The sequence below is a fragment of the Cyprinodon variegatus genome, unplaced genomic scaffold (genome assembly GCF_000732505.1).
Source record: "Cyprinodon variegatus isolate N-32 unplaced genomic scaffold, C_variegatus-1.0 Scaffold13, whole genome shotgun sequence".
Classification (NCBI taxonomy): domain Eukaryota; kingdom Metazoa; phylum Chordata; class Actinopteri; order Cyprinodontiformes; family Cyprinodontidae; genus Cyprinodon; species Cyprinodon variegatus.
Genome location: NW_015150466.1, coordinates 2,432,267 through 2,442,760, shown reverse-complemented (window position 1 = coordinate 2,442,760; position 10,494 = coordinate 2,432,267). Strand labels below are relative to the sequence as shown.

The window sequence follows — 10,494 nt, the reverse complement described above, 5'->3', positions numbered from 1 at the left end:
CCGCCATGTTCTTTAGACTGAACTGTCGCGCTTCTCGTTGCGTCACACCTCAACCCGCCTCAAAGCCAACGCTGATTGGACGTTCGGTGAACGGCTCCAAATTTTCTTCAATGGAGACTGAATAGCGAGTGAAATCTTGAAAGCTCGCGAGATCAGGATGGTCTCACGAGGCTAGAGCGTTGGCCTAGTGGTAAGTGCATTGCACTTGTCCTCTGACAAGATTGCAAGTACCAGGTTCGATCCCCACAGCCTGCAATCTGACACCTATAAATCAATTATTTAATCAACTGATAAATCACTCAATCAACCCCAAATTTTGGCCAATTATCTTTCATCAAACTTCTTTTTATTTTTTTTATTAAGTGTTAATAGAAAAATAGATTTTGGGAAATCAACCAATATTTGATTTCAACTAAACATTTCAGTAATAGAGCGCTTGTTTTACTCCAGTGCCTCTTGTGGCAGAGTAAAGTAATACAATAATAAAGCTTAGAAAATAAACCCCTACAAATGAAATTTCTCTTGATCATCATACACCTTCAAGGCTTAACAAAATTAATTAAGCAAAAATAATAACTATATGCTAGTCTGTTTTTTTTTTTTCTTCCTACCTGCTTTTTTAATATTCTGGTGTGTGATATTTTTCTTTACTTAATTTTCAGGGATTCCGTAGAATTCCACTTTGCCAATGTGCTGATAAAAGCAATTATGTAATCTTTAATGCTTTGGATTTTTACACAAATTATCTCTTAAGCTATATTTAAACATTTTATGTGACATATTTTCAGTTTTTCTTCTGTAAACATAAACCGTTCATCAGGTTCCACATATTTTAGAATGTAGATGTTCCGAGGAAACAATCTGCATTTTCAGTAAAACTTAAATATTTACAGTAACGCCTGTTTGTGAAATGAGAAAATATCTAAAAACCAAAAATGATTATTCCATCAAGCACCAAACAGAAATCAAACACAGAGCGTGAGCAGAATGAGGGAATAATGGAGTAAAGAGTGAGGGGAAGAGAGACGGCGATGGAGGCAACTGCTGTGCAAGTTCAGCCTAGAGGACGTAGGAATGTGTTTAAGTCTGAACCTGAAGCCTTAACAAAAGATCAATAGATTTAACTTGTCTTATTTTATTTAGTCTCATTCTCTGCTCTGATTTTTTATATTTCCTGTATATAAACATAACATTTTGAGGTTTTGCTTTTTTTTTACATCACTAAACAGATAGAAGGGCCTAATGAGGACACAGATCTATAAGCTCTGTCCCTAACTGCTATGACATTTCAAACAACCATCAAATTTACATTTGTTTTTGTTTTGTTTTTTGCAATTAATGACATGAAAAACATCAAGATTGCAGGTAGTTTGTATTTTATACAGAATTATTTTATATGGCAAAGAATTTGGTCCAAAAATCTGATAACATTGACTGAGATTCCTGTGAAAGGTCCTGCTGAACAATTTAAAGGAAATAACTCTTTTTATTTGTTTTTTTCTCTTTTTTTCTGACTTGTTCAAGTTAAAGAAAATAATTATCAGTTGTAAAATAAGTGAATGAATCTCCTGTAGACAATAAAGCCTCTTGGATGACAGGACCTTTCACTCTATTTCCTTCCAAATGTTAAGGTTTGGACACAAATTGACCCACAGAGGCCACCATAGGTCTAATCAGAGGTGAAAAAGCTAAATATGTTTTTAAATCTCACACATGGCAGCTTTCTGCCCTTTGCACATAGGAAGCTGTGGCTCCTTAAAGCGGCCCAGTCACACATATTGTGCAGGTGTTTCCATGAACCTTCAACGTTCAGGCTGGTTTAAGCTCCTTGTTATTCCTAAATGTAAAACCTTAACGGTCTAAAGGCGGCGTCACTTTTAATGATAAATTTGCAAAACTGTCTTCAGGGTGAAGGCCATTACGGCCATTAATTCTGCCACCGCAAGACATTATTCTGCACCACAGGGCGTCTGTCATAAGCGCCAATCTTATGACACAAGGCAGCGGTGTCATGGCACCCAATCTGGCTGAACCCTCCCAGACGTCATTAGGACATCATTTCCACCCCGAGGATCGCGCCATGCTAGAAATGGGTTTGCAGCCTTGGTAAGAAACAGCCAAGACAGCACCATGTGAATGGACCCAATAACAACACAATAAACCAAGTTATTTAAAGAAGTTTGATTCTTTGTGTTTTAATTGAATCGGATATATCTCTATGGAGGGAATTTTGTTCCATTATTGTTGCAATAACAAAAAATTTTGTTTGAAAAAAAGGCGATCCAGAAATCACACTAAAAATCCTAAATCAATTTCCTTTTTAGTTTTGACTGAGACCTGCTTGTTATGTCAAGTGCCTTAAAATGACTTTATTGTTGAAAAATCGTGAACAAACTAAAAAATATGGAAGCCCTGAAAGGCAAGTAAAAAGAAGAAAAAGGAACAGACCAAAATGTTTTAAATATTTTTTTTTTTTTGATCACTGAAGGGAGGTTGGAAAAAGCACAAATTGTAGTTTTCAGAGTAACCAAATTTGACAAAATTATTGTTTCAAATTTTCATATTTTTATTTAATCATTTAATTAAATTTTTTATACTATATTGTTAAAACACTTTACAATACAGTATTTTATAGTTTATTTTTAACTCTTCACTATTGTGTTTTTCTCATATATATATATATATATATTTTTCTAAGGTCAAAATTTGTGTGACCATTTTTTTCTTCTATCATCTTTTTCCTGCTATAAACACCAGAATTTCCCCATTGTGGGACAATGAATGGATTTTCTATTCTATTCCATTCTATGTTTATTAGAAATGCATTTCCATATTTTATTTTGTTTTAAATGCCACGATTTTGGTTCTGTTAAAGTTTTCTTTTTGAGTTTTCATTTTCACTTTGATCCATGTTTTGCATGTTTTGCTTTTTTTTTTGTCATCATTTCTTTACCCCATTTTTGTGAGTATTCCTGATTCTAAGTTTTTGTGGATTTATGTTTTGGATTTTTGCTTCTGTTACAGTTTTTTGTTAAAAAATCTTAAAGAAGCTACTTCAGCTTCAGTGTCTGCATTTGGGTCCTGTCAAACCCACCCCACTATGACAGAAATAAATATTGTGATCTTTATTTTTCTATTTATTTTTTCAGTTGCTTACATTTTTATATATATATATATTTAAAATAAATTGCGTTCTTATCAAATCTGGTTGTGGGCTTTCCTCTAGAGCAAAGACTCATTTGTAAATCTGATCTGAGAAAAACAATTTGAAAATAAATTCTGTAAAAATCAATCTGAAGAAAGAGGCAAATAAACTAAATTAGAGAATATAACCTAAGAAAAAGAAATGGAATAAGTTAAGTTTAAAAAAAATAAAATCTGAACAAAGAAATATATATAATTTTTTTTAAACATGAAATTAGAAAAAAAGAGCAAACTCATTTCATTTAAGGAGTTTTTTTAGTTTAATTTTCCACTTTTTTCTTTCAAATTCTTATTTAAAAGTGTGTTCTTTGCAACAATAATAGATCAAAATTCCCTTCATATTTCTGATCCTTATTTTAACGGAGAGCTGATTGAATCCTCACTACGGCTGAGAGGGAGAGTAAGGATGCTGTGTTCTCTATGTGCTGTTTTTCTGTGCTTCTATGGAACCAGCTTTGGTTCATATCTTTGATTTAATACTTTCATGAAAGACTCCTTTCCATCAACCAGCCCACTTCCCATGTGCAGAGGTCTTTACGCTGCTTCTCCTCATCTACAGTTTAGCTTCGTTCCATACCTGCGCTTGAAGGTGAGGATGACTCCGAGGAGGATGATGATGAACATGAGGATCCCAGCGATCACGCCTGCCATCTTTACTGTGCCGTCCACCTGCTTCTCCGGCTCCATGGCGTCTGAATCCTGGGTGGAGGCACCTGAGCGTCCACACATACACGCACACACAAACACAGGAACGCACAAAAATGCACAAAGTCATATCAGTGGTACAAATGCAGCGAACTGAGTTAATTAAACACAGAAAAACCGAAACAGTCCATGCAGCATTAATTAACACATAGATTCATGCACTAAAACCAAACATTAGTCACTACAGGGGAAGGTTAGTCAACATGAGAGGAAATGACTGAAAATTTCAAGAAAGAAAATCAAATTCATGGAGGTTATGAAGGTTAAACTGAAGAGAACTTCAGAACTTTAAATAGTTGAAGTAGTTTTATTCTGAAAAAAATAATGCTACCGCATTTGTCATTTACCTAATCACATTTAGTTACTTTAATACAATTGTTTTATGTCCTACCCTGCTAACATGATGAAATTGTGTTAAAAAATATAATTAAATAAATGCCAAAATACGGTAGCATTATTTTTTTCAGCATACTTGTAGAACTGTTAGAAGGATAAAATGCATCCAAAGCAAAAACTTTTCCCACAAAGGAGCGAAAAAATGTGACTATATTTTGGTTTGGTGAAGGATAGACCCTCTAAAAAGAAAATACAACTCTTAACAAATCCTTTATTTTGCTTATCAGTTAAAAAAAAGTTAAGCCATCTTAAAAAAAGTGAGGTTGGATGAACCTAATTCAATTATTTCTAACGAACTGGAACAATTAATTTAGGTTGAAGCTGCTTTCTCTTTTTAGAGTGAAATATAATAGATGTGCCTCATTAAAGGCATTAAATATTGTGGCTGTGTGGCGCAGACGCCCCTTAAAAGCATGAATTAACAGCAACAGTCCTGCAAAACTTAAAAATTAGACAAATCAGAAATTAGACCAAAGCACAACTTGAAATAATCATGCAAAGGAGAAAAGCTGCAGCAATGGCAACAGCTGTAAACAGAAACAATGATACAAACAAAAAAATGAGGTTTTCTACTGGCAGTTTGAGAGCCGTTGTAAAAGAAAGATGAGGTTCTAAGCCATAGAGCTGGAGGTAAGATTTAATAAAAATAATAATAAAAAAAAACAATAAATATAATGATATTTGTCTTTTTCTATGTTGAAGTGAGGTAGAAAAAAAATCCCTCTCGTCAAAGATGAAGACATTTATTTACACGTTGAAGTTGATGCACATTTTACATTTAATGAGGTTCAGCCTCCCTAGTGTTCAATGAGACATCGCCACAGATTTGCACCTTCATTAACACCAGAACCATTTATTTAACTTTATTTACATGAATCATATGTTGCTCATGTTTACCGACTTTTCCTGTTTCTATATTTCCTTCATTTTCACATATTTTTTTTTTTATAAAATAAAATCGTAAAAACCAAAATGGTTAATTTTAACTCAATCTACTATAGCCGTCATTTTGACGGCTTTATTAGTTGTGTTGTAAATTCTTCCTGCGGTTGATTGATGTTTGGTACCGTTGCCTAAAAAACATACATTCTACCTAGAACTCTTTGGCGCTTTGGATAATCAATTTCAATTTCATTCATTACAACAGTATTATGTTTGATCAAATGATTAGAAAGCATTCTGTAAAAGCTCCAACATGAAGGTGGCCTGTGGCTGTATTATTCTCCTGGACATAGCAGCTGTAAATGCTGCTTGGAAGTTACCATCTCATGCAGAGATTTTATCCTGGAACTGGTAAAAGTTGCATGCAAACCCCACATGCGCTCCATTGCCCCTCCACCACCGAAAAGCAGCTTTAGCAAAGCAAACAGCACCAGGAGCTTCAAAGCTTCACACAAAACCAATCATATGTTTGTCATAAATGTGAAACAGTGGTCGGGGGGAAATATCCGGGGTAATAAATCAATTTCTATAAATAAAATTAGAATTTCAAACTTCAAACCTGTAAAACAGTCTTATTTATTTTATTTTTATTTTGGCTATGATGGGGAGCTTTATGTTTTATTTGGCAAAATGTTCATTTCATTTGATGTGTGTTTATCTGATTGTGTTAATTATTATTCCTCCACTAAATTAAAAAGATAAGAATTTATTATTATCTAGAGACTATTAATAACAGGCGGTTAAATGCATAAAAAAAAGGAAATGTTTCCATTTTAAAATCAAAAGTGTTTTCTTAAGTAGAGAACAACAAATGTCAAAATATAGACAATTTCCTGATTCCCATATTTTATAAAAAACCTGAACTGAGCGTTTGTTATTTATTCTTTCTTTTTCTGTCTTAATGGGAGCAGTGGGCTTTAGGCTGCCCTGCAAGGCTTTAAACCTGGAATTAAATGGAGACTAAGCCATTCTCAAGCCATTCCAGGCTAATTCGTGAGCTTATATATTTCTAAAAACTAAGACCCTTTAATTAAATGTTTGGAGGCAAACTACTGGTTCTTCAACATACCAGGAAGCAGATTTCTCATCTCCATCAAAATATTTATTTTATACTAAGAGGCTTAAAATTTTCATCAAATCCAGTCAAAACACCCAAGAGCACCTCTCACAACTTCAAAACAAACTTCTCATCTCAGGCCTGGATGAAGAGATGCTGAGTTTGGGAGCAGAGAACAAACATAGTTCATACAAACCATGGATGATCCTAGTTATTTGTTACAAAAATTCACAACAAAACGAAAATATTTGAGCAGAAACTGAACATCTGCTGGATGATGATGGGGATTTTTTTAATATGTCATATTAAATTAAGCATTCATTTCTGCATGTTTTGCTCCAATTAATTTAATAATAATAGCTCTGAGAAAGTCGGAGGGGAGGAAGACAGAAGGAAAGCGGAGGCTGTAGGCTTTACTTTGCATCTGGTCTGGAGCGCAGCGGGGCGGAGTGAAGACAGAGGATGTGGGATTTCAGGGTCAGACACAGTTGTTGGACAACATGTGGTAATTTATAAATGTTTTAAATCAGGTTGGTCCGGATTAGACAGCAGGTGGGTCCGGATCCGGACCGCGGTCCTCTAATACGTGACCTCTGCTCTAGATGTTCTCTGGATGGCATCCCATTTACGTTTTATAGTAAGAGTTTGACCCTTTAACATTTATTCATAGTAAACTCTGTTCTGGTCCCTGGTGGTCTTTCATTCTTCCATTATGTTTCTGTTTAATCTGCAGCTTTTCTTAACTTGCAGCTATTTTTGCTACATGCAGGATTTATGCATCATTTATGTTTTTGTAGCCGGTTTGGTATTTGCAGCAGGTTTCCACTTTGTTGCTTTCTATTCTCTGTAATTTTATCTTGTCTTAACTTGAAGTTGTTTTGCAGCATTTATTCTTTGTGTGTCGGGTTCATTTTTGTGTTTACAGGATGTTTTGAATTTGCTGTGAAATCATGGAATCGCACGACTTTGGATCCCCTCAGCCTCAGTATAAAAAGGGTTTAAAGACGGCGCATGTGAGCCTCAACTTTCTTCATGGTTCCAAAACAGCCAACAATAAACAAAAAACCAAGCAGAAATTAGAGACATCTGCATCAGGTGCTTAAATAGCATCAGACAATAACTAAAGGGTGAATGATTGGGAAGGAGGAGGAAGGAATGGAGCTCCTTGTGTAAATGTGTGTAAATTGGTGCAAAAAGGATCAACGTGGTTTGAATAGAGAAACAGTTTTCATGGAAAATTTAACAACCTCTTTGTAGCGTATAATAATGTGAGACAAAACCTTTAAGATTAACAGTATTGTGTTTGTGCTAAGTGGCTCTTTTTTCTCAGCTGCTTTGCTAAACACCAAATTTTACCCGACGACAGTTAAAGAGGGCTGAACAATTATAGTTTATTGAAGAGGTGTACACCTGAAAGATCATTATTGTATTAAATATCACAGCACAAACCGGGTTTAAAGATGCTGCTTCTGTAAAAGCTTAAATCATTAGATGATGCCCAGCTTTCTATCCATGGGAGGTGGGAACCTCCATGGGGTTAAAATGATGATGAAAATAAAATTCTCTTTTTTCCTTTTTTTCAGGTTTTTGCCCTTTCTGGACTTTTTGATTCTGTTTAGGTTTTATTTTTAAGTTTTCAGTTAAAATTTGATTCATGTCATTCTGGGTTGTCTGGGTCATTGGTTTTATTTCCATTTTGTTTCATTCTAGTTGTTTTCTGGTTCTATTTTAGTTCTTATATATATATTTATATATAGCAATGTTGGCGGCGCCCCTGAGTCAGACCATAAAGTTCAAGTACTGTGAAAGACAACATGTGATTCAAGGAACCATCATAGCTGTCAAACAGCCAAAACTCTGTGAAAAAGAAAAGAGAAAATGTTAAAAAAAATTACAGAGAAATATTTTACAAACACTGGAACTGGACCTGTTGAAATGTAAAATGGAGAAAAGCAAAAAGTTGAAGGATAAACCAGGTTGAAAAGCAACTATAACTATTTTCCTCCTTTTTTCTCTCCTTTTTCTTTCTTTCTTTTTTTTCTCCTTTTTTAACTTCTTTTTCCAAAAGTCATTAACCATTGACATCTTCAGAACCGGCCGGTCTGCATCTGGACTGAAAAACTTCATGGAAAATCCACCCGGTGGAGGACTTTATGCAAGCCTCCAATCAAAAAACAAACTGGTGATCTCCAATGGAGGATTTCACAGGGTACCATCGCCACAAACTTGTTTTTATCGGTTATTAATCAGGGTGTCTTAAATGAGTGTCCTTTCTGCACGTCTATAAATGTTTTCCAGGTTTTTATGGAATGCAAAAGACTGAAGACCATTTTTAGCCTTTTAATTTGTGTTTTTTAGTCTTTCCGGACGTTTTTTACCAACGTTTTTTGTACAGGAGGAGTTTGCAAAAATAGAAGAAATAAACCAAAGGCCCGACTTTTAAATTGTTTAATCATTGAAACAAAGATGGCCGTTTACCTGTCCCGCAGAAACAGACTGCAGGAAGGAGCTCACCTTAATGCTGTGGCTCTGTGGAAGGTTAAACCCAGAATAAGGCTGGAGTTTCTCTTCCACAGAGACACACAGAACATGGAGGATTTTATTCAGCTGTGGGGTTTTAACAACATTTTATGTTCTGTGTCAGATGAAGGACAACTACAACTTAAAAAGCTCCTCATTTAAAGATTTTTAGCTGAAACTTTTTGTTTATACGTTAGTGGTGATTTTTAACTGACACTTGTTTCACATCAGTTGTTTATATGTGTTGAAATGTGTAAATAAAGTGTTGTTAAAAGTCCCTTTTTTTCTCATTTCATTTTTTTATCTCCTTTTTTTTGCCACGCTTATCTAAAAGCACATAAATGCTCCCGCTCACACACACCTAACTCTTTTTACAACCTGGATAGACAAAGACAGCCGATTAATAGAGTAACACTGCTGTGTGGAAGTTCATTTAATCCCTTGTCTCTCTCATCTTCACCCTCTCTGCAAAACCAACACAAGGTTGGCAGCGAATACAACAAAGCAAAAGCTTAAGCAGCTAACCTTGGCACGCTTGGTAATAGCCGCCGCAGTCCTCAATAGCTGCACCGACGAGATGTTCTTATAAAATCCCCTGAATGCCCTTAGCGACGCCACATTCACAGACAGCCTCTACATCCTTCCACGCATTTGAAGAATGCGTGGAATTCATCTGTGAAGAATACATCTGTCACTCTCAGTCCAAGGCTTCCATGCTAGAAAAGGAAACGCCACTTTGCCCTCAATGCGTTTTAAAAGGGATCACAAAGAGACATTTTAATTGAGGACTTCAGTGCACAGTGATGCAGTTCTCTATAAAAACAGACGCTGAACTGGTGTTGAGTGCTATTTAATAAAAACAATTTATTCAATGTTTTCATAAAAATTGCCAGATTGAAAGGAATGTTGATTTTCTAAAGCAAATCGGAGCACATTTAAAACAATAATGTTATCAGTACTGAAGGGTCGGCCTCAGTGGAGTAATTGCATGATTGCTGAGGTATTCATCCATCAAAACGGTCAGTAAAGTCAGCAAACACAGGAATCTACACACATTAGATTCATCACAACTTCACAGAGCTGTTTTTTGGTGGGAGGTTTTGTTGGTTGTTTGGAACTAAGGGAAGAGATCTCTAGATAATCCTACTCAGGCCCCTGTCACACCTTCACGATTTAGACCAGCGTATGCCTGATGTATAAAAAATGATGGCAAAAACGCTGGCATACACTACTGTTCAAAAGTTCTGGTTTTTGGTGCAAACATAGGTTTATAGAGGCCCATTTCGAGCAACTATCACTCCAGTGTTCTAATAGTACAATGTGTTTGCTCATTGGCTCAGAAGGCTAATTGATGATTACAAAACCCTTGTGCAATCATGTTCACACATCTGAAAACAGTTTAGCTCGTTACAGAAGCTACAAAACTGACCTTCCTTTGAGCAGATTGAGTTTCTGGAGCATCACATTTTTGGGGTCAATTAAACGTTAAAATGGCCAGAAAAAGAGAACTTTTATCTGAAACTCAACAGTCTATTCTTGTTCTTAGAAATGAAGGCTATTCCATGCCAGAAATTGCTAAGAAATTGGAGATTTCCAAACAACGGTGTGTGCTACTCCCTTCAGAGGACAGCACAAACAGGCTACTGCGGGTACTATTTAATGAAGATGCC

At 35.5% G+C, this 10,494-nt stretch overlaps 1 protein-coding gene across 1 annotated transcript in view; it reads right to left on the bottom strand.

The window, feature by feature from the left end:
• LOC107089818 (receptor-type tyrosine-protein phosphatase T-like) overlaps positions 1-10,494 on the bottom strand; it is a 309,070-nt gene that overhangs the window by 157,593 nt on the left and 140,983 nt on the right. Inside the window, exon 10 of the mRNA XM_015382802.1 lies at positions 3,782-3,917. Within this exon, the coding sequence (XP_015238288.1) occupies positions 3,782-3,917 (136 nt within the window). The remainder of the gene's footprint in view (positions 1-3,781; positions 3,918-10,494) is intronic.